The 24,723-nt window shown below is 39.5% G+C and overlaps 1 protein-coding gene across 4 annotated transcripts in view; it reads right to left on the bottom strand.

The window, feature by feature from the left end:
* Med (Smad/Smad4 homolog Medea) overlaps window positions 1-24,723 on the bottom strand; it is a 200,086-nt gene that overhangs the window by 64,494 nt on the left and 110,869 nt on the right. For 3 of the 4 annotated variants that reach the window (XM_076212693.1, XM_076212692.1, XM_076212695.1), the window contains exons 6-7: window positions 6,337-6,436; window positions 5,963-6,076 (exon numbers count right to left, since the gene is read on the bottom strand). In XM_076212693.1, the coding sequence (XP_076068808.1) occupies window positions 5,963-6,076; window positions 6,337-6,436 (214 nt within the window). The remainder of the gene's footprint in view (window positions 1-5,962; window positions 6,077-6,336; window positions 6,437-24,723) is intronic. The other variant, XM_076212694.1, reaches the window with a different exon arrangement.

The following is a 24,723-nucleotide window of genomic DNA, read 5'->3' as shown; positions in this document are numbered from 1 at the left end:
ATAAACACCTTGTGAGATCGAAACCTTTATTGGCACTACGTTTCGCTTGTTACAGCTTTTTCAAGTACAGACATGACACACAATATGAGCACATATAAGCCAACAGGGAAGGAACTGGGAGAGGTTATCAGGGAGGGGTGGGTGGTAGGTGGAGGGGGAGGAGGGGGACGGGTGGGACTTGGTGGAGACAAAGGATGACATTTCGGACAGTTTGTTGAAGTGGACTAAGGGGGACATTTCATACATTTATTTAATGCGGGTAACAGATGGATGATAGGAGGGCCGATGTTAAACATGCCTCTGTTCAAAACCATTGAGCAGAACAGAGGTATGTTTAACATCGCCCCTCCTATCATCCATCTGTTACCCGCATTAAATAAATGTATGAAATGTCCCCCTTAGTCCACTTCAACAAACTGTCCGAAATGTCATCCTTTGTCTCCACCAAGTCCCACCCGTCCCCCTCCTCCCCCTCCACCTACCACCCACCCCTCCCTGATAACCTCTCCCAGTTCCTTCCCTGTTGGCTTATATGTGCTCAGAGTGTGTGTCATGTCTGTACTTGAAAAAGCTGTAACAAGCAAAACGTAGTACCAATAAAGGTTTCGATCTCACAAGGTGTTTATTCTCACAATGATCTTCCTTATATGAATCCAAATTGACAGGGTAGACTGGAAGGCACTGTGGGAGGTTTTGCAGATATATGGGATAGGAGGAAAGCTTTTACGAGAGTAGTAGAGCATGTGTTAGGATTAGAAATGTAGAGAGCGAGTGGTTCAAGGTAAAGGTGGGACTTCGTTAGGGATGTGCTATGTCGTCCTGGCAGTTCAATCTATACATGGATGGGGTGGTGTGAGAGGTAAATGCAAGGGTGGTGGGTCAGGGATTGGAGATGGTTAAAGAAAATGGAGGAAAGTCGGAGGTGAGCCAGCTGTTGTTTGCAGATGACATTGCGCTTGTAGCAGGATCAGAGGAGGGAATGAGGAAGTTGTTGACAGAGTTTGGGAGAGTGTGTGAAAGAAGAAAGTTGAAGATAAATGTGGGTAAAAGTAAGGTGATGAGATGTACAAGGGGTGAAAGTGGCAGCAGACTGGAAGTGAGCATTAAGGGAGAGTGACTGGAGGAAGTGGATAGTTTTAGATACTTGGGTGTGAATGTGGCAGGAAAGGGAGGAGTGGAGGTGGAGGGAGAATATAGAATGAGAGAAGCGAGTAAATGCCTTGTTGGATTAAAAAGTGTAATGAGAAATAGATATTTGGGAATGGATGCTAAGAGGAGATTGTATGAAGGAGTGATTGTGCCAACAGCACTGTATGGGGCAGAAACATGGAACATAAGAGAGGAAGAGAGAAGGAGTCTGAATGTGTTTGAGATGAGGTGTCTGAGGATTATGATAGGGGTTACAATGCTGGATAGAGTGAGAAATGAGGAGGTGAGGAGGAGAACAGGGGTGGAAAGGGAGTTGGAAGATAGGGTAGATGAAAGAGTATTGGGATGGTTTGGACACATGGAAAAAATGAGTGAAGAAAGACTAATAAAAGAGGTATGGAAGGCAGATGTGGAGTGGGTGAACATGAGGGGGCGACATAGGCTGAGATGGATGGATGGGGTGAAAGGGGCTTTGGGGAAGAGGGGAATCTGTTGAGGAAGGACAGAAGACAAGGGTGAATGGAAAATGGTTGTATATGGATGATGTTGTGATGCATGAGGTGGAATGGGCGGGGGGATGGTGGTGAGGTAGTATGTGTGATCAAAATTTGACGCAGCCTGAAGGGATATCTCCCCGTCTTCTTTTATGCATGGGGGGATGGAGAGGGGGGTCACCGATTTAATGAAGCGGTCTTGCTGTGGATGTGCTGTGTCTTGCGACACTGCTTCTGACCCAGGGCAATTGACAAGATGCAGGGATGACCCGTCATCCAGGAGGTACCAAGATAAGAGGGGGTAGAGGGTAGTGGATTATATTAGGGATGGAATGGGTGGGAATGTTTTTTATGCCATTGTTTTTTGGTTATCTCCCTTGTAAGGGGGAAAAAGCCTTGGTATATGTATGTATGTGTTAGCTATCATCAACTCTCTAGACAAATCTCCACTATGATTTTTTCCTGGAGATAACTAGTAACATACACATACCAAAGGATTGTTCCCCCTTACAAGGTAGGTAGCCAAAAAACAAAGGCATAAAATCCACTCCCACCCATTTCATCTCCACATACTCCACTCCCATCCATCCCCTTCCCTCCCTCTTATCTTTGCTCCTCCTGGATGATGGGTAATCCCTGCATCTCGCCCACCACCCTGGGTCAGAAGCAGTGTTGCAAGACACAGTACATCAACAGCAAGGCCACTTCATTAAATCAGCAAGACCCACTCTCCATCCCCTCATGCAGAAATGAAGAAAACAGAAATCCCTTTGGGTTGCATCAATTTATTTTTCACACATACTCCCTCACCCCCCCATCCCCCACCCACTCCCCCTCATGTATCACAGCATCATTCATACACAACCATTCTCCATTCACCCTTATCTTCTGTCCTCTCCCATCCTTCTTCAACAGACATTCCCCTCTTCCCCAAAGCCCATTTTACCCCATCCATTCATCTCATCTTTGGTCACTCCCTCATGTTCACTCCTTCCACCTCTGCCTTCCACACCTCTTTTACTAACCTTTTTTCACTCATTCTTTACATGTGTCTAAAACTATCCCAATACTCTTTCATCAACCCTATCTCCCAACTCCCTTTCCACCCTATCTCCCAACTCCCTTTCCACCCTGGTTCTCCTCCTCACCTCCCCAACTCCCTTTCCACCCTGGTTCTCCTCCTCACCTCCTCATTTCTCACTCTACCCAGCCTAGTAACCCCTATCATACTTCTCAAACACATTCAAACTCCTCTCTTCCTCTCTTACAGTCTGGGACAAAAACTTATGCGCCAGAGGGCTCATGCCAAAGCTTCTGGCCAAAAATGGTCATACCCATGTAATATCATTCTAAATCAGCTATATATCTTGGCACACATGCTGTGGCTAGGGAAGGGTCTAAGCTACTCCCACAATCATCCGGAGGCACTTCAGTCGCTTGTGAACAGCAGTAGCAAGTGGTTGTGTTGTGCACTTATCTTTGGCATGTCCCATGATATTGGTTTATCTCAGATTGTTTTTGTGGCCGTAGATACGGTATGGGCAAAGAGAAGCAGTTGACACATGACCAGGCAGCGGCCATTGCAGCATTGTGTAAGGCAGGAAAAGCAACAATGAGCCACCATAATGGGGCTGGCACTGCGTAGTGTGCAGCAGTGGGCCAAGAAAACTTGTGATGCTGATGGAGCCAATCTGCCATTACAGAACAAGCCCACAGGGAGGCCCAGGAAGACTAATGCTCGTACTCTGAAGGTACCAAGGAGACAGGTGGATGGTCCACAAAAAGAACCCTAAATTACTTGGTCATGTGTCTGTGAGAACAGAATGCCGCCACTTGCATGATTATTTGCAATTCACACACCACAATGCTTTCAAGAAACCACTTGTATCCATAAAACAGAAAAAGAACTGGGTTGCTTTTTGCTGCAAATATTTACAGTGGGATGTAGAAGTGGAAAAATGTGTTGTGGAGTAACGAAGCCACTTTCACCATTACTGGACTGTTTGGCAAAGTGTACTGTCATCCTGGCAGTGATCCTGTGGACTCAAAATTCACACACAGTACTGTAAAACATCCTGATTCACCAATGGTTTGAGGTGCTTTTTGACTACCATGGTGTGGGATCATTAGTGATACTACCAAAAAATGTTACTGAATGCAGACCAATATTTTGAACTAATTAATGATCATTTGGAGGACTGTTTTATTCAGTGTCTTTATGTAGGATGGTGCATCATGCCACACTGTTAATCCCATTAACGAATGGTTTACATTCTGTGATGTGGAGTATATAAAAGACTTGCCAGGTAATTTGCCTGATTTAAACCCAATTGAGAACCTCTGGGCACTCATGAAAGATAAGTTATGTGAGCATGACACTTCATCGATCCCCAAGCTGGAGGTAGCCATCAAGGAAGAATATGGACCCTGTGTGGCTTCAAAATCTTGCAGCATCTGTCTCTAAACATCTCCAAGAATATATCAAGAGAAAGGGGTGCCCAACAAAGTACTAGAGAGCTGGTAAGTACCTAATAATGTAGGTTATTTGAGGATTTTTTTTATTTTTACTCTGGCACCTAAGTTTTTGTCCCCTGCTGTATGTTCCATGTTTCTACCCCATACAGTGCTGTCAGCACAATCACTCCTTCATACAATCTCCTCTTAGCATCCATTCCCAAATGTCTATTTCTCATTACACTTTTTAATCCCCCAAGGCATTTACCTGCTTCTCTCAATCTACATTCTACCTCCACCTCTACTCCTCCCTTTCCTGCCACATTCACACCAAAGTATCTAAAACTACCCACTTCCTCGAGTCTCTCCCTCTTAATACTCACTTCCAGTCTGCTGCCACTTTCTTCCCTTGTACATTTCATTACCTTTTACACATTTATCTTCAACTTCCCTCTTTTGCACACTTTTCACACTCTCGTATGTCTTACCACAAAAATCTGATCTACGCAACCCCTACCTGTCCTAAACCCACACTGTTCCTCACCAATTACTCCATCTGTTCCTCTCTGAATCCTCCCACATTTATCTTCAACTTTCTTCTTTCACACACCCTCCCAAACTGTCACTAACTTTCTCAAACCTTCCACTGATCCTGCAACAAGTGCAGTGTCATCAGCAAACAACAACTGGCTTATCTCCCACTTTTTTCCATTTTCTATAATCATCTCCAATCCCTGACCCACTACCCTTGCATTTACCTTGGTGCAAGAGGTAACTAGTAATATAGGCACTTAAAAAAGACTATTTCCCATCCCAATTTCACATTTACCCACATTACCCTCGAAGACATTGAGCAGTGTGCTGGTAGAGTAGCCCTGTTTAAATCCATGATGATTTGGGATGGTGGGTAGTTTAGTGGTTTCTTTTGCTGCAAATCTTTTCATCAGCTTGGATATGGTCAACTGAGGTGATATTAGTAAGTGGGATGCAGGGCTTTTAGGTGGTTTGTTTTTAGTATGGATCATGTGGATTCTTTTCCAGATAGCTGAAGTCTTACTTTATGACCAGGATTGGTTGAAGAAATTTGTTAAGGCTTTTATTGCATTTGAGCTTTATTGGGATTTTATCTGAGCTTTCAGCTTGAGTTTTTAAACTTCTTCAGTACTATGTTTTTCTTGGAAAAGGGAGGGGGTAGTATCTGTATCTACTTTTATATTACTTTTTTCTATTTTTTGAAGTAGTAAATTTAAAACTTTTTTGAAGAAGTGTTTGTTGATGTTGCATTGCTATTTTGGTAATTGTATTTTCCCTTGTTTGCTCCAACTGTTTCATGGGTGGGGTGGGTTTATTTATTTTATTCTACTTCATTTTTTTATTGTTCTCCACATTCTTTTACTGAAAGATTGAATTTTTTTTTTCTTTCCCATCTGCTATATTAGTTCTTCCATTTTTGTTCCTGCTTACTGTTTATTGGGCATGTGTATGGGGCCCCAAGTTGGTTTCAATGTCTCCAGCTATTAGGTGGTGTGGGAAGGCAGGCACTAGGTTACTAATCTCCTTATGTGAAAAAACAAGAAAGATGGGAAGGTAATTGGCAAATAGAGTGAGTTATAGGGCTTGATCTATAGACCAGGTACCACCAGCTCCTTGGGACTACACCACCTTGTAGAGTTGTGGTTCTTGTGTTGCTTTGCATCTTCGATTCTGCAGAGGCCCAATTGATGATGTGGGGACTTCCATCCATCTTCTGCTTTCCTCATGGATGGCTGGGCAGCCTCTTGCAGGCAGAACATGTGGAAGCCATTTTGAACATAAAAAAATGGAACTAAGGAAAGAAACAGAACACGATACAAGTGGATCCTTACCTACGCCAAGTTGATACTCACTCTGGGCAGCATCTGGGAAGAACTGTTGGGTTGTTCCGGGTGTGGAGGGTGTTGGGGACTGAAGGCTTTGTGAGATATGGCTTGATGTACTTCCTGCAATATTCAAATGCAACCTTAAAAATTATATCATACACTTTAAAGATTAAATCATACCAGAACTTGACACCTAATAAATTGTTTTTAAGAAAGACTTTCCAATGAACACAGTATATACCACTAAGTATGATGGTACATATCATGAGTTCATAACCATACTTTACTTATTTCTTCATGCAATTTAACATAAAAAGTTTACTGACAAATATAGCAACTATCAAAGTCTTGAGTTGGCTAAGTGAGATATGATCCCTGACCTGTGGGAGACATCAAGTTGAACTGTTGTGGATGGGAAACTGGATGATGCTGGATGGTCTGCTGAGGCCCACTGGCCACAACAGTGTGTAACCCTCCACTCTGTTTAGAGAGACAGAATAAATAAACAAACAAAAGAAAAAATTAAATAATAATACATACATACCATGGGCTTTTTCCCCCTTACAAGTCAAAGGCATAAATCCACTCACACCCATTTCATCCCCCACATACTCCACTCCCATTCACCATCCCTCCCACCCTCATTTTTTGGCTCCTCCTAGATGACAGGTCATCCCTGCATCTTGCCCACTGCCCTGGGTCAGAAGCAATGCAACAAGAAACAGCACATCCTCAGCAAGGCCACTTCATAATAACAATAATAATGACAATAAAATAAAAGGTAATACAAGATAAATATACACTTTTATGTACCAGTATGTATTTGTATGAGATGGGTAAATGTGTGATGAAGTGGAAAGAAGTTTCTTCAAGGTTAATGTGGATGGTGAAACTGGGAAAGGAGGTGATGTTGCATTGCTATTTTGGTAATTGTATTTTCCCTTGTTTGCTCCAACTGCTTCATAGGTGGGGTGGGTTTAATTTTTTTTCCCATAGACAATATCCAAGCCGATGAAAAGATTAGTAGCAAAACAATTAAACCACCCACCATCCCAAACCATCATGGATTCAAACAGGACTACTCCACCAGCACACAGCTTTGAGGATAATGTGGGCAAAAATGAAATTGGGATGGGAAATAGTCTTTAAGTGCCAATATTACTAGTTTTCAATACTAGAGTAGGAGATGAACCAATAGATGAATCATCAAACCTTAGTGTGTTATCTGCTGTGAAGTTCTGTCAAACAAGTCCCTGAAACCTAACAAGTTGAAAAGACATCTGACTTCAAAACACCCTCAAGATGATCTCCAAGGAGTGAAGAAAGATTAGCAGCGAGAAGAGTGTAAAGGAAAGGGAGACTTTTTGGATAGATTTAAACGAGTGTATGGAGTGTTAAGGGAGAAATGTGTATGTAGTGGTATTGGGAGATTTCAATGCTAGGGTATGAGATTAACCCCTTGTCTGGCAACTATTTTCTGAGGAAACATTTCATTTTTTTAGAGAGAGAAAAAAAAAAAAAAAAAAATTATTGCATCTTTTTGTAATATTTTTCATACTGATTATGGAAATTATCTATTTTTATCTATTACCAATATTTTACTTGAAATTTTATTTTGACGATACCATTTCCAGCATAAATAAGATAACTTGCTTCTTTTTTGTCTTTTTCCCAACTTTAGAATCAAAAGTAAAGGGACATTACACATCTATTTTACTCTTTTTTATACCTTATTTTACAATTGATAATCCAGGATTTCCAGTGAATATGTGTAATGGAGGAGGCATACATTGTTGCAAAACATCATGCCAACATCAATGTCATAAATCCTCCTCACCTGAGAGAGAATAGCCATCATCAGATGAACTTGCACTCTCATCTGATGTATCCAAGCTCTTAATTGAAGTTTCATATTTATTCTCATTTAAGCTCTACATCTGGGCATAATATATATATAAAACAGTGTATGTGCTCAAAAGTGATGGGTCTGCTTTCTTTGACCGATACCTTATCACTAACAAATGCATCTCGGGGTGGAAGAGACAGCTACCAGACACATGATTCACTGAGTATACTTGATGACTGCTGAGAAGGACCCTAATTCAACAATTATATTTGTCTATGTCTGTTTTTTAAATATTGTGTTTGGATGAATTTACTCATTGCACTCAAAATTAGGTGATGAAGAGTTTACTCGTCCTTGCTGGGCAAGTGGTTAACCATTAGATGGGATGGTCAGGAAATGTGGAGTTCCAGTAAACAATTGTAGTGGAGATGATGGAGATGTGTCTAGAGAGTTGATGATAGCAAATACAGTGTTTAGGAAGAAAGTCAAGCATAAGTACACATGGGAAAGGGTGGTGGATAAGGCTTTAATGGACTATGTAGTGGTAACCAGGAGAAAAGTAGGAAGAGTTTTGGATGCACACATTCTTAGGGGAAATAGTGGGGGAATATTAGATAATGTTTTGGTGGAAGGTAGGTTGACAGTGGAGGATAGATGGAGAAAGGAAAAGGACAGAAAGTAGGGAGGTGCTTAGAGTAAAATACTTAAATAAGAAAGAAAAGGAGTACAAGAAGCTGAGAGAAGACTGGGAGTGAAGGATAGAATAGAACTAGGAGTGGAGGAGGAATGGGGATGTTTCAGGGAGGGAGTCCTGAGGTAGGTATGCAATGATGGTGTGTGTAACAAGGAGGAAGGGAAAAAATTGAAGGGTAGTGACTAATGGTATGACAAAGTAAAAATGGTTGTAGAAGAGATGAAACAAGCATGCAAAGGAGGCTGCAGAAGAGAAGAAATGAGCATTCACAGATTGGTTGCAAAATAGAATGAATCATACGAGAGGTACAAAGAAAAGTAAAACGTAAGATAAAGGAGGCAAAGAGGAGAGTAGATGTGAAATGGGGTAAGTGTATGAAATTTATTTTGGTAATAAAAAGATGTTTAGGAAGGAAATCAAGATAGGAAGAGGAGAGAAATCAAGTTGAGAAGAAAAGGTAAAAGGTGCAAATGGAGAGATGATAATGGAAGAGAAGGCAGTAAGAGGAAAATGGGCAAAATAATTTAGGTAGTTGCTAAATGCCAAGGAGGATTAGGAGGGAAAGGTAGTTGCAGTAGGAAGTGCTAAGAAAATGAGTGATCAATGAGGAAAATGGAGGTGAAATAAAAAAGATGAGGTGAAAGCAGTTATAAAAATGATGAAAGCAGGTAAGGCACTTGGGTTGGATGGGTGTCATGCGGAATGTCTAAAAAAGGAGGTACAGTGATGGTGGACGCTGCTGAGTTTGTTTAATGTTGGTCTAAAAGAGGGTAGAGTGACAGAGGACTGGAGGAGTGCCTGTACAGTTCTGCTTTACAAGGGAAATGGGGACAAGTGTGAGTGTAGTAGTTTCACTGGGATCAGTTGGTTGAGTATAGATGGGAAGGCTTATGGGAGGGTTTTGTTTGAGAGAATTAGGAGAGGAACAGAGGGAGTAATTGGTGAGGAACAGTGTGGGTTTTTGACAGGTAGGGGTTGCATGGATCAGATTTTTTTGGTAAGACAGATATGTAAGAAAGTTTTAGGAAAAGCTAAGGATATTTTTGGGTTTTTATGGATTTGGAAAAGGCTTATTACTGGGTAGACAGGAAGGTACTGTGGGAGCAGATATTTGCTGTTAAGAGCAATCAAGAGTTTTTATGACAGTAGTAGAGCCTGTGTTAGAATTAAAAATGGAGAGAGTGAGTGGTTTGAGGTAAAGATGGGACTTTGCCAGGGATGTGTTATATTTCCATGGCAGTTGAATTTATGAATGGATGGGGTGGTGCAAGAGGTAAATGCAAGGGTAATGCATCAGGAATTGGAGATGGTTAATGAAAATGGAGAAAAAAGGGAAATAAGCCTGCTGTTGTTTGCTGTAAACACTGCAGTTGCAGCAGGATCAGAGGAGGGATTAACGAAGTTAGTGATGGAATTTGGGAAGGTGTGCAAAAGAAGAAAGTTGAAGATAAATGTGGGTAAAAGTAAGGCAATGAGATGTAAAAGGGGTGAGGATGTCAGCAATTTGGAAGTGTGTATAAACGGAGAGACTGGAGGAAGTGGATAATTTTAAATACTTGGGTGTGGATGTGGCAGGAAAGGGAGAAGTGGAGGTGGAGGTCGAATGTAGTTTGAGAGAATCAAATAAAAAATGCCTTGGGGGATTAAAAAGTGTAATGAGAAATAGACATTTGGGAATGGATGGCAAGAGGAGATTGTATGAAAGGGTGACTGTGCCAACAGCACTGTATGGGGTAGAAACACAGAACATAAGAGGAAGAAAGAGTTTATATGTATTTACTTTTACCTAGTTGTACATACATACATACATATACCAAGGCTTTTTCCCCATTACAAGGGAGGTAGCCAAAAAGGAAAAGGCATACAAAAATTTCCACCCATTCCATCCCTGAATACACTCTACACCCCTCCACCCTCCCTTTTATCTTAGCACCTCCTGGATGACGGGTCATCCCTGCACCTTGTCCACTGCCCTGGGTCAGAAGCAGTGTCGCAAGATGCAGCATATCCACAGCAAGGCCGCTTCATTAAATCGGCGACCCCCCCTCTCCGTTCCCCCATTGCATGAAAGGAAAAAACGGGGAGAAATCACTTCGGACTGCGTCAAATTTTGCTCACACATACTACCTCACCCCCCATCCCCCCACCCATTCCACCTCATGCATCACAACATCATTCATATACAACCATTCTCCATTCACCCGTCTTCTGTCCTCTCCCGTCCTTCCTCAACAGACATTCCCCTCTTCCCCAAAGCCCCCTTCACCCCATCCATCCACCTCATCCTGGGACGTCCCCTCATGTTCACTCCCTCCACATCTGCCTTCCATACCTCTTTTACTAGTCTTTCTTCACTCATTCTTTCCATGTGTCCAAACCATCCTAATACTCTTTCATCAACCCTATCTCCCAACTCCCTTTCCACCACTGTTCTCCTCCTCACCTCCTCATTTCTCACTCTATCTAGCCTAGTAACCCCCATCATACTTCTCACACACCTCATCTCAAACACATTCAAACTCCTCTCTTCCTCTCTTATGTTCCACATTTCTGCCCCATACAGTGCTGTTGGCACAATAACTCCTTCATACAGTCTCCTCTTTGCATCCATTCCCAAATGTCTATTCCTCATTACACTTTTTAATCCACCAAGGCATTTACTCGCTTCTCTCAATCTACATTCTACCTCCACCTTCACTCCACCTTTTCCTGCCACATTTGCACCCAAGTATCTAAAACTATCCACTTCCTCCAGTTGCTCTCCCTTAACCCCTTCCATACGGTGCCGCATACGTAGGCGGCATGAGGAGCAAGTGGATATGCAAGGCTGCCATATCAGCGTCTTGATTATATTTATTGTAGTTGCCCCTGCGTAATGACATACTCTCTAAACTGTCTTCATCACATTTTCTATGGTTATCAAAATTCACGGGTGAAAGAGAGAACAATCGATATAAGCGGTGACTATATTTTATGATGCAAGTATTATTACGACACATCATACGTCTGGCAGATAATGCTGCCCGCGAAATTTTGGCCCGTACTGAAGAGGTTAATGCTCACTTCCAGTCTACTGCCACTTTCACCCCTTGTACATCTCATCACCTTTACTTTTACCCGCATTTATCTTTAGCTTTCATCTATCACACACTCTCCCAAACTCTGTCACCAACTTCCTCAATCCCTCCTCCGATCCTGCCACAAGCGCAGTGTCGTCCACAAACAACAGCTGGCTCACCTCCCACTTTTCTCCATTTTCTTTAACCATCTCCAATCCCTGACCCACTACCCTTGCATTTACCTCTCGCACTACCCCATCCATGTATAAGTTGAACAGCCAGGGCGACATAACGCATCCTTGACGAAGTCCCACCTTTACCTTGAACCACTCACTCTCTCCATTTCTAATCCTGACACATGCTCTACTACTCTCATAAAAACTCTTGACAGCTCCTAGCTTTCCTCCTATCCCGTATATCTGCATAACCTCCCACAGTGGCTTTCTGTCTACCCTATCGTAAGCCTTTTCCAGATCCATAAAAGCCCAAAAAGCATCCTTCCCCTTTCCTATAGCTTTCTCACATATCTGTCTTACCACAAAAATCTGATCTACACAACCTCTACCCATCCTAAATCCACACTGTTCCTCACCAATTACTCCCTCTGTTCCTCTTCTAATCCTCTCAATCAAGATCCTCCCATAAGCCTTCCCAACTACACTTAACAAGCTAATCCCTCTGAAACTACTACATTCACACTTGTCCCCTTTTCCCTTGTAAAGAGGAACTATACAGGCACTCCTCCAGTCCTCTGGCACTCTACCCTCTCTCCAGCAAACATTAAATAACCTCACCAGCCAGTCCACCATCACTGTACCTCCTTTTCTTAGACATTCCGCATGGCATCCATCCAGACCAGGTGCCTTACCTGCTTTCATCATCTTAACAACTGCCTTCACTTCATCCTTCCTTATTTCTCCTCCATTTTCCTCACTCATCACTCTCATTTTCTTAGCATTTCCCACTGCAGTTATCTTTCCCTCCCTATTCTCCTTCACATTTAGCAACTCCCTAAAATATTCTGCCCATCTTCCCCTTACTGCCTTCTGCCCATCTTCCCCTTACTGCCTTCTCTTCCACTATCATCTCTCCATCTGCACCTTTAACCTTTTCTTCTCTACTTGATTCGCCTCCTCTTCCTCTCTTAATTTCTTTCCAAAACATCTTTTTATTTACCTAATTTTATTATACGGGAAGAGAGCTATGCTCGTGGTGACCCATCTTTGTATCTCTCAGCATCAAGTTTTTTCTTAAAATCTTGAATAGTGTTTGCACACACTGTTTCTTTGTCTAATTTGTTCCAAGTATCTATCACTGTGTGGAAAGCAATTTTTTTTTTTTTTCAGATCTCTTCTGTAATTATCTTTGAGTTTCTTTTCATGTCTTGTTTTTCCATTGTCCCATTTCAATAAATCATTCTATCTAAGATTTCCATTCCCTTAATAATTCTACAGATAATTAGTAGGCCTCCTCTTTCCCTTCTTTGTTCCTGAGTTGGTAATTCCAATTTTGACAGTCTTTGTTCATGTCATTTTGGAAAGAGTTGGTGCCAGTTTTGTTGTTGCTCTTTGAATTCTTTCTTATTTTTTTATACTTTTTTTGGTACTGGGTGTCTATAGTGTTTGAGATGAAATGCCTGAGATATATGGTAAGGGTTACTAGGTTGGATACAGTGAGAAACGAGGAGGTGAGGAGGAGAGCCAGGGTGGAAAGGGAGTTGGGAGATAGGGCTGATGAGTGTTAGAATAATTTGGACACATGGAAATAATGAGTGAAGATTAGTAAACAAGGTGTGGAAGGCAGAGGTGCAGGAATGAACATTACAGGGTGACCAAGGATGATATGGATAGAGTAAAAACGGCACTGAGAGAGAGGGAAATGTCTGTTGAGAAAGGAGAAAGAGGGAAATGTCTGTTGAGGAAGGGAAAAGAGAGAAAATAGGGGCGAGTAGAGAATGGTTATGTATAGATGATGCTGTGATGCATGGAAGGGAGTGGTTAAGGTATGGGAGTGAGGGAGTATGTGTGAATGATATTTTGATGCGACCCCATTTTCTCTTTTTCTGTATGAGGGGACAGCGAAGGGGGATCACCAATTAAATGAAGAGGCCTTCCTGTGAATGTGCTGTGTCTTGCTACATTGCTTCTGACACAGCAGTGGGTGAGATGCAGGGATGACCTATCATCCAGGAGCCAAGAAAAGAGGGAGGAAGGGTGATGAATGGGAGTAGAGTATGTGGGGATGAAATGGGTGGGAGTGGATTTATACTTTTGACTTTGGTTACCTCCCTTGTAAGGGGAAAAAGCCATTGGTATATGAAATATTTGTAAATTACAAGGTCTCCCCCCAACCCCAGAATGGAGAAACAATCATACGAGGATTCCTTCCTGGACTTTGGATTCACAAGCAAGCATTGTTGATCATGGAATCATCAAGACCCAGTGTGTTATCTGCTGTGAAGTTCTGTCAAACAAGTCATTGAAATCTAACAAGTTGAAAGACAACTGACTTCAAAGCACCATCAAGATGCTCTCCAAGAAGGAGCTTTTTTTGAGAGGAAAGAAACTGCTCTCAAACGACAAAGGTTTGAGGCCCCTGACAATCCAGCAGTAGTGGCTTTGAAGCAAGCCACATTGGCATCATATAAGGTTACATGGAGAATTTCAAAGAAGAAAGCACCCCACACTATTGGAGAACATCTTGACAAGCATGTAGCCATTGACATGGTAAAAACCGTGTGTGGAGAAGACGTAGCAAGAAAACTGGAAACTATCCCATTGTCAAATGACACTGTATGCAGGAGAATAGTGGACTTGTCACTTGATGTCAAACATCAAGTGGTAGTTTGCATAAAGGGCAAGAGAACATTTAGCTTGCACCTAGATGAGTCAACAAACACAAGTGATAACACCCAGCTGTTAGATTATTTCAAGTATGAGGGACCAGCAGATCTAGAGGAGTTTCTCTTTTGTTGTTCACTGCCAACAACCACTATGGGAGAAGATATTTTTCAAATGGTTGACCAGTTCTTGAAAGAGGAACTTTCATGGACAGACTGCTTCAGCATTTGTTCTGATGGAGTACCAGCGATGCTTGGGGCATGAAAAGGCTTCACAACACTTGGGGGGAGGGGGTGGGGGTTAATCCCATTGTGAAAATCTGGTTGGTCAACACCTGAATGAAGTGATGAATGAAGCAATTCAAATTGTCAACTACATTAAAATTAGTGCACTGAATACTTAGTTGTTTGAGCAGTTATGTGCCAATTTTAATGCAGAACACAAGCATCACCTCTTCCACTCAAACATCAGATGGCTTTCAGGAGGAAAAGTACAATGATGACTACTGGATCTTTGGGATGAGTTGGAAATTTTCCTGACTGAAAAGAAATGCAGCTTAGTGAAAACTGATGAACAAGATGTGGCTCCTACAAGTGGGGTATTTCATGTGACATATTTGGTGCACTCAACAATCTATATATCAGCATGCAAGGCCAGAACCAGACAATTGCAAACTAAAAATGTGGCTAAGAAATGTGAAGTGATGGAAATTTGCAGCATTTTCAACTGTGGCAGAATTTCTAGACATGGGAGGAGACATTTCAGGATGGTACCAAAAGTTTTATTGTACCACACTTGACTGAGCTAATGGCAGAGGTTGACAGGTGAATTCCAGAAGAACACATTCAAGCCCAGTCATGGGTGAGAAATCCTTACAACATAAATGTCAAAGACCTGCCAGAAAACATTCCACGACTCCCAAAGCAACTTATTAAGGTTCAAAATGAAAAGGTGTTGAAGGACTTCTTCAAGGAAGTATCTCTGAATTCTGGGTTTAGGAAAAGAAAGAGAAGTCTATTGTAGGAGTTGAGGCAGTGAAAATGTTGCTCCCATATTTTTTACCTAGTTGTATTTACCTAGTTGTATTTTACGGGACGAGAGCTATGCTCGTAGTGACCCGTTTTCATATCTCTCCACATCCAGTTTATTCTTAAAATCATGTATAGTTTTGGCATTCACTGTTTCTCCGTTCAGTTTGTTCCACACATCAATCACTCTATGTGGGAAGCTATTCTTTTTCAGGTCTCTTCTGTAGCTGTCTTTCTTTAGTTTCTTTTCATGTCCTCTTGTTTCTCTTCTGTCCCACTTTAATAAGTCGTCTCTGTCGAGAATTTCCATCCCTTTCATAATTCTGAAAATGGTCAACAAATTGCCTCTTTCTCTTCTCTGTTCCAGTGATGACAGATGTAATTTTTCCAATCTTTGTTCGTATGTCAGGTTTGTCAGTGTAGGCACCAACTTTGTCACTGCTCTTTATATTCTTTCCAACTTTCTTATGTTCTTCTTTGTGCTAGGTGCCCATAGTGTTGCAGCATATTCCAGTTCAGGCATTATCAGTGTAACAACTATTTTCTTAACCATCTCATCTATGTAGTCGAAGGCCACTTTCATTGACCTCAATAAGTTATAAGTCTCTCCAAATAATTTATTGACATGTTTATCAGGTGTCAAGTCACTTGAGATGATTACTCCCAAGTCCCTTTCTGAATTTACTTTTTTGACTTCTGTTTCCAATTTTGTACTGTCCCGATACTCTATTTTTTTTACTTTTTCCAAATTCCATTATGCTACATTTTTTAATGTTGAAATTAATCTCACTTTTCCGACTCCATTCCCATATTTTGTCTAGCTCTTCTTGTACCGATACGCAATCTTCTTCTGTTCTTACTCTCTTGATTAATTTGGCATCAACAAAGAAGTTCATATAACAGTTTACTCCCTCATCCATATCATTTATATATATGGCAAACATTAAAGGAGCCCATACATAGCCTTGTGGGATGCCACTTTTCACATCTTCCCAGTTCAAATTATTGTCTCTAAGTACCACTCTCCTTTTTCTCCCAGTTAAGAAATCCTTCATCCATTCCAGCAGTTTACCTTGTATTCCTATTATTTCAATTTTTCTATTTAATGTTTTGTGTGGTACTTTGTCAAATGCCTTCTGCAAATCAAAAAATATGCAATCTGCCCAGCCATCTCTTTCTTGTATTATCTCAATCTCAAGTAAAAGCAGATTAGGTTCGTGGTGCATGATCTTCCATTTTAAAGCCAAATTGTTTGGGGTTTATTATTTTATTTTCTTCCTAGTGTTTGGTCCATTTGTTTCTGATGACCTTTTCGCATATTTTTGCTACTGTGCTTGTAAGGGATACTGGTCTGAAGTTTGTAGGATCTTCCCTATTTCCTCCTTTATATATTGGTGCTATGTTTGCATCTTTCCAATCTTGCAGCACCTTTCCCTCTTTGAGTGAAAGTCAATTATCTTGTATAGTTTATCTGTCAGTTCATCTATACACTCTTTCAGTATCCAATTTGCAATTCCATCTAGTCCATGCGATTTCCTGACATCTAGGTTCTTATCTGGTTTCTCATTTCTTTTTGTGTTACCTTTATTTCTTTCATCTTGGGTGATCTTTCTTGTTGTCCATCTTCCCACGATTGTGAGCTCTCAATTGTAAAAACCGATCTAAAACATCTGATCATAACTTCTGCCATCTCTGCGTCATCTATATATTCTTTATCTCCTTCATGTTATTTCACTATTTCATGTTTATCCTTTAGTTTTTCATTTATAGATCTGTAAAAGAAATTGGGCTGATTCTTACATTTGTTTATAATATTTTTCATAATTTCTTTTTTCTTTCCTGCGTATATTCACATATTCGTTCCTAAGTTTTTTATGTGTGTCATTTGGATTTTTTTTTTTTTTATCCTTTTTCCATTTTTTCCAGGCTTTGTCTCTTCTGTCTCTAGCCTCACTACACCTTTTGTTCAACCAACACTATGTAAATCTCTTTTTGTTTCTTTTTTGGTAAATATTTGTTAATTTCTTCCTTGTACTATTCTTTGAATATGTCCCATTGTCTTCCATCTTTGTTTCCTCTTTAGAGAATTCATCCCAGTCTGTGTTTTGGAATTTTTTTCTTAGTTTCACAAAATCAGTTTTGTTGTACATTAATCTTCCTTCTCCGTGTTTGTCATTCCTGTCTACATTGTTCTGTTCTTTTAATTCTAACTATTAGTATATGGTTACTCTTTCCAATTGGTGTTTTATATTCCCATTTTGTTCTCAATATCTGGTTCAGAAGTAAATATTAACTCTAGTTTTGATGGTTCTTCATTGTTTCTATATCTAGTATTTTTTATAACCCATTGTGTTAGGGTGTATTCAATGGCCATATCCAGTAGAATATTGCTCCAAAGTTCATCTCCCCCTTTAACTATCATTTCTTCCCAGACTATGTCTTTTGCATTAAAATCGCCCATGATTACTATGTTTCCACCCTCTTTCAGTAACTCGTTTAGCACAATCATTGTGTCTTCCAATAATTTGGAATGTTCGCTGTCCGACCACACATGTTTTTGGTGGTACATACACTGCTATAAATTTTTTGCTTTTCATCTTTTTGTTAGCAATTTTGATCATAATTAATTCTATATTGCCTTTGCCTTCAATAATCTTTGTTACATTTAGTCCCTTTTTGGTCAATATCATGACACCTCCTCCCTGCTTTTCTGTTCTATTTTTCACCCAGTGGTTGTATAGACCATGTCCTACTATGCTTGTTGATAGAAGTACTTTCAATTTTGTCGCTACTATTCCCATGATGTCAGGTTTTTCTGTTTCTAGGTAAACATTTAGTTCATTGATTCCTGAGATCATGCCATCGATATTTGTGTATGCCACTTTTAGTCTCTTATTTTCTTTTCTTTTTGGGTTTAAATTTCCATTTTTCTGATGTACCATTTTTTCAGTCTCAAGTCCGGCACTCTCCAAAAAACCTCATTTTTTTTCTGTCTCTGTTCTCTTCTCATTTCTATCATTGGCTTCAATTCTGAGAGCTTTGTCTTTCTCTTTTTCCTCATCACTCATTTCCTTTTGTATCATATGTTTGAATTTCTTGCTGTTTGCCAGTTTAACTGCTTTAGATAATACCTCCTTGGCTATCATTTGGGTCTATCAGAGGTCTATGTTTTTTATCTTTTGAGTATTTGCCTATCCTATGGTTTTCATTGATTTCTTTATCAAAATTTTGCCCTTCATCCTGTATTTCTTTCAGAATCTCCTTAGCTATTTCCTTCTCCTTTTCTCTCTGGTATCTATACATATTGTGTTTTTCCTGGATACCATGGACCACAATGCACTTACCTTTGTCAACTGTATCTCTCACCCAATTTTCCTTTTCTTTAATTACTTTCATAACTGTTTCTTTTGTGTTTTCCTCCATCTGCTTTTGTACTATTTCTCTAAAAGACACTTTTTTATTTTCCTGTTCTTGTTTCCATTGATTTTTTATTTCAATGAGGTCTGTTTCTTTGATTGACTCTTCCACCTTTCCGGTCACTACTTGTAATTGCTCTTTGACCTCCTTTTTCAGTTCATCATTTTTATTTTTGTCTTCATTTTTCGTTCTCTCACTTTCTCTTTTCAGGATTTCAATTTCGGTCTTTAGGTCACTTAGTTCTTTGATCATCTGCTCGTTACTGTTACGCAAAGTAATCAATTCTTGTTCAGCTCGGTAGTCCAATTTTAAATCTATAATTTCTTCCATTAAATAATTTGTTTCACGGTTTCATAGTGCATTACTATATCTAATTTCTCTATCTATATCTAAGCTTTTTCCTATTTCACCTGGGTTTCTTTGAAGCCCTGAGAAAAAGTTACTTTCCCACCTTTAGATTTTCCTTGGAGTATCAATTACACAAGGGCGTTTGGGGATGACACCTCTAGGACTTTCCACTATACTTATGTCTAATCCTCTTTCTGTTGGTTCATTTGTTATTCTTTCTTCTTTATCTTTCTCCATTTTGCCAAAAACTATACTTATCTTAAGAACTGGAAAAACTGGAAAAACTTTTACCGGTCATACGAGTACCATAGTTCACCCATCCCGCACAATAACAACTGGTTTCCTTTGTTGTCGGCAACAAAACCGCTAGATAGACGTGCTCAACACAGCACTTCCTTTCGCTTCGGTGTCTGGACAATGTATATGTAACAACACACCTTTGCAAGCATGGTTTCCCGACTCTGACTCGTATAAAAATTAAGTCGAGGAACAAACTTACCCCGGGCATGATACGAAATGCAGCCTTACCACAATTATTCCACGATTTGACAAACTGGTAATTGGGAAGCAGCACCATGGATCCTGTTAATTTAGTTTTGTGAATGAAAAGCAGTGGCATGGGTTCTATTAATTTAGTTTTTTTAGTAAAAAGTAGTGCCATGGACCCTATCAGTTTAGTTTTGTGAATGAAAAACAGTGCCATGGATTCTATTAATTTAGTTTTGCGAGTAAAAAGTAGTCCCATGAATCCCATCAGTTTAGTTTTGTGAATGAAAAACAGTGCCATGGATTCTATTTAGTTTTGTGAGTAAAAAGTAGTGCCATGCATCCTATCAGTTTAGTTTTGTGAACAAAAGGCAGTGCCATGGATCCCAATAGTTTAGTTTTGTGAATGAAAAGCTGTACACTGTACATCTACATTTCATCTCCACCATAACTACTCCATTTCCTGTTACACGAGACCCTAAATATTTAAAACTATCCACTTCCTCCAGCTTCTCTCCACTAAGACTTGCTGCCACCCTCTCTCCTTTTACATCTCATTATCTTACTTTTACCCATATTTACTTTCAACTTCCTCCTATAACATACTTCTGCAAACTCCATCACTAACTGCCTTTGACACAATAGTGACCACACCACAAGAGCGTTGTCATCAGCAAATAACAACTGGCTCACCTCCCACTTCCCTCTACTAACCATCTCCATCACCCTGGCACTTACCTCTTGTACCACCCCAATCATGTACACATAGAACAGCTATGGCAATATGCCACAGCCCTCATGCAGATCCACCTTCACCTCAAACCACTCGCTTTCTATATTCCCAATCCTAACACAAGCTCTACTACTCTTGTAAACATTCTTGACTGACCTAACAGCTTTATCCTGACCACATACATCTCCCAGAGTGCCTTCCTCTCCACCCTGTCATTTTTAAACTTCTATCTGTATACCAAGGACTTTTTCCACCTTATAGGGGAGGTAGCCAAGTCAAAAGCCACATACCTACTCCCACCCATTCCCCTCCCATCTACCACTATTTCCTCCCTCTCATCTTAGCTCCTTGTGAATGAAGGGCCATCCCTGTCTCCCACCCACTGCTCTGTCTCATAAGCAGTGCAGCAAGACAGTACAGAGTGAAAAAAAAAAAAAAAAATACATACATACCAAAGGCTTTTCCCACCTTACAAGGGAGGTAGCCAAAAAACAAAGGCATAAAATCCGCTCCAATCCATTCCATCCCCATGTACTCCACTCCCATTTACCCTTCTCCCTCTTATCTTGGCTCCTCTTGGATGACAGGTTATTACGATGGGTTAAGGATTACAAAGGAGGAGCATGCTGACAGGAGACCTTTTGGTCCATAACTAGGTCGGATGCATAAAAAGATATATATAATAATGATAAAAATTATAATAATAATAATAATATATAAATTAAATAGGTAAATAGTAAAAAAAATAGACATAAATCATAATCAAGCAAATAATAATAAACAGACAAATAATAACAAATTATATAAAATAAATGGCAGGCATTACAGCATTTTGCTTATATGTTCATCTAAATGAACCTTAAAGCTTTGAACTGAATTACATTACACTGCCTTTGCAGGAAGTTTATTCCATTCATTACCTACAAGGATAGCAAAGTTGTTTCTACCCACTTCCAAATTAAATCTATTTCCTGACAGTTTGAGACCATTATTTCTTGTCAGATTCTCATTCAATTTGAAACTTTGGTCACTTTTGATGTCAATTCCCTTTAGAATCTTAAATACCTGCATCACATCACCTCTGAGTCTACACTTCTTTAGGGAAAACAGATTTATGTTTTAGTTGATTTTCATACAATTTAACTTTTATATTTGGAATAAATTTTGTGGCTCGCTGTTGTACTTTCTCCAATCTGTCAATGTCTTTAATGAGATTCGGTGACCATACGGAAACAACATATTCCAAATGTGGATAAACTAATGATTTATATAGTTTGTTAATGAGAGATGGACTTTTGAAGTCAAAAGAGTGCGCAATCAGTCCTAGAATCTTATTTCTCTGAGGCTAAAATACACTGCTTAGATGATTTGAGATTGTTACTGATAATTACACCAAGACCCTTTTCACTATCCACTTCTGTTAACAAATTTCCAAATAACTTGTAATCGTACTTGCTGTTATTTTTACTTATGTGCATTACCTTGCATTTACTTGCGTTAAATTTCATTAGCCACTTTTCAGACCATTTCTGTAGTTTATCTAAATCATCTTGTATATCCAATTGGTTTAAGTGTTCATTTGCCATTCCACACTGTTTTGTATCATCATCAAATTTGGAGATAATAGATTTCAGTCCATGGTCTATATCATTTATATATACTATGAATAGAAGTGGCCTAAGAACAAAACCCTGAGGAACTTCACTCATAACATTTTTCCATCTAGAAGTTTTGCCATTTAGAACAACTCTGTTTTCAATCATTCAACCAATTACTAGTCCAACTTAATGAGCTACCACTTATTCCGTGTGAAGCTAATTTAGTAAGTAGTCTTTCATGGGAGATGGTATCAAAGACTTTTGCAAAGTCTAGATATATTAAATCTATATTATTTCTTTTGTCATAATTCGAGATGACTGTTGTAGAATATGAGTAAGTTAGTCATGCAAGCACGTTTCCCTCTGAATCCATGTGGCTATCATTGATCGAAAAAGTTACTTTCTAAATTATGTTCAATGGCATCTCTAATGATAATTTCCATAATTTTTCATACAACTCAAGTCAACCTTATAGACCTGTAGTTATTTGGTTTCTTTTTGTCACCTTTTTTGAACATGGGAGTAATATTAGCTAGCTTCCATGCTGTGGATGTGCTGTGTCTTCCAACACTGCTTCTGACCGAAGGCAGCGGGCGAGATGCAGGGATGACCTGTCATCCAGGAGGTGCCACGATAAGAGGGAGGGAAAAGGGTGGAGGGGAGTGGAGTATGTTAGGGATGGATTGGATGAGAATGGTTTTTATACCTTTATTTTTTGGCTACCTCACTTATAAGGGGGAAAAAGCCTTTGGTATATATATGTATGTAGGATATATGAAGCTAATGTATACAACAACCAACCAGTATAGAATAGTTTAAAGAGAAGTCTTTCCAAAGGAAAATAGTATACTGGCAGTTAACAATGCTAGAATATAGTCCTTCATATTCAAAGGATCAATCAATCAAAGGAAAGCTCCTGCTAACCTATGCCCTCAGTAGAAATGTTCTAGTAAATCCCATCTCCACAGCAGTACTTTCCCATGGAGTTACATGCAGAATTAGTTGACCATATTCTGGAAAACCATTATTTATTTATTTGTCAGGAAATGAATTGAACATTTTTAATATTCTTGTACTTATCTAGTTGTATTACACAGGAAGAGAGCTATGCTGATAGTGACCCGTCTTTGTATCTTTCAGCATCAAGTTTTTTCTTAAAATCTTGAATACTATTTGCACACATTGTTTCTATATCTAAGTTATTCCATATATCCAGCATTCTGTGTGCGAAGCTATCCTTTTTCTGATCTCTTCTATAGTTATCCTTTTTGAGTTTCTTTTCATGACCTCTTGTTTTTCCATTGTCATTTTTTAGTAAATGATTCCTGTCACGGATTTCCATTCCTTTCATGATTCTAAATAGTCAGTAGATCACCTCTTTCTCTTCTCTGCTCTAGTGTTGGTAGTTCCAATTTCGATAATCTTTGTTCATATGTTAATTTGGAAAGAGCTGGCGCCAACTTTGTTGTTGCTCTGTATTCTTTCTAGTTTCCTTATATTCTTTTTAGTACTGGGTGTCCATAGTGTCACTGCATATTCCAGTTTTGGTCTAATCAATGTAACTAATATTTTTTTAACAATTTCTTCATCCAAGTAGTCAAATGCCACTTTCATTGCCCTTAATAGGTTGTAGGTTTCACCGCCTATTTTGTTTATATGTTTATCCGGTGTCATGTCTTTGCTGATTATTACTCCAAGGTCCCTCTCCAGTGCACTTTTTTTATTTCTTCTTCACCAATTTTGTAATTTTTTTAAATTCTGTTTTTGCTTTTTCCAAACTCCATTATGCTACACTTCTTGATATTGAAATTCACTCCCCACTTTTGAGTTCATTTCCAGATTTGTCCAGGTCTGATTGTAATGAATCACAGTCCTCTTCTGTTCTTACTTTCTTTACTATTTTTGTGTCATCTGCGAAGAAATTCATATAGCATTCAACTCCTTCATCCATGTCATTTATGTATATGGCAAACATGATTGGAGCCAGCATCGACCCTTGTGGAACACCACTTATCATTTCTTCCCATTTCAATTATTTGTCTCTAATTACTACCCTCATTTTTCTCCCAGTCAGGAAATCTTCCATCCATTCTAATAAATTACCTGCAATGCCACCTACTGATTCTAATTTCCTTATTAATTTCTTGTATGGTAATCTGTCAAATGCCTTTTGTAGGTCTAGATAGGCACAGTCTGCCCATCCATCCCTCTCATCTATTATATCTATTAGTCTCAAGTAGAAGCAGATTAGGTTTGTTGTACATGATCTTCCTTGTCTAAATCCAAATTGGCTTGCATTTAGTATAGATTTTTCTTCCAGGTGTTTAATCCATCTACTTTTTCACATATTTTAGCTACCATGCTTGTTAAGGAGACCAGTCTGTAGTTAGTTGCATTTTCCATGTTTCCTCCTTTATATATTGGTACAATGTTTGCATTTTTCCAGTCTTGTGTTACCTTTCCTTCTTTGAGCAAGCATTTGATTATAGTGTGTATTTTATCTGTTAATTCCTTTACGCAGTCCTTCAGTATCCAATTTGCAATTCCATCCTGACCATGCAATTTTCTATCAATGTTTTTTATTTGGTCACTGATTTCCTTCTTTGTTACAGTTATTTCCTTTATTGGGGGGGGGGGTTCTGTCTCTATTCCCACAAGTTGGGTGTGTTCTCAATTGTGAATACTGATTTGAAGTGGTTGCTCATAACTTCTGCCATT

This window comes from Oratosquilla oratoria, chromosome 30, assembly GCF_046742065.1.
Source record: "Oratosquilla oratoria isolate Oo_2021 chromosome 30, ASM4674206v1, whole genome shotgun sequence".
NCBI lineage: Eukaryota > Metazoa > Arthropoda > Malacostraca > Stomatopoda > Squillidae > Oratosquilla > Oratosquilla oratoria.
Note: the sequence above shows the minus strand (reverse complement) of the source record. Positions and strands in the feature narration are given on the sequence as shown.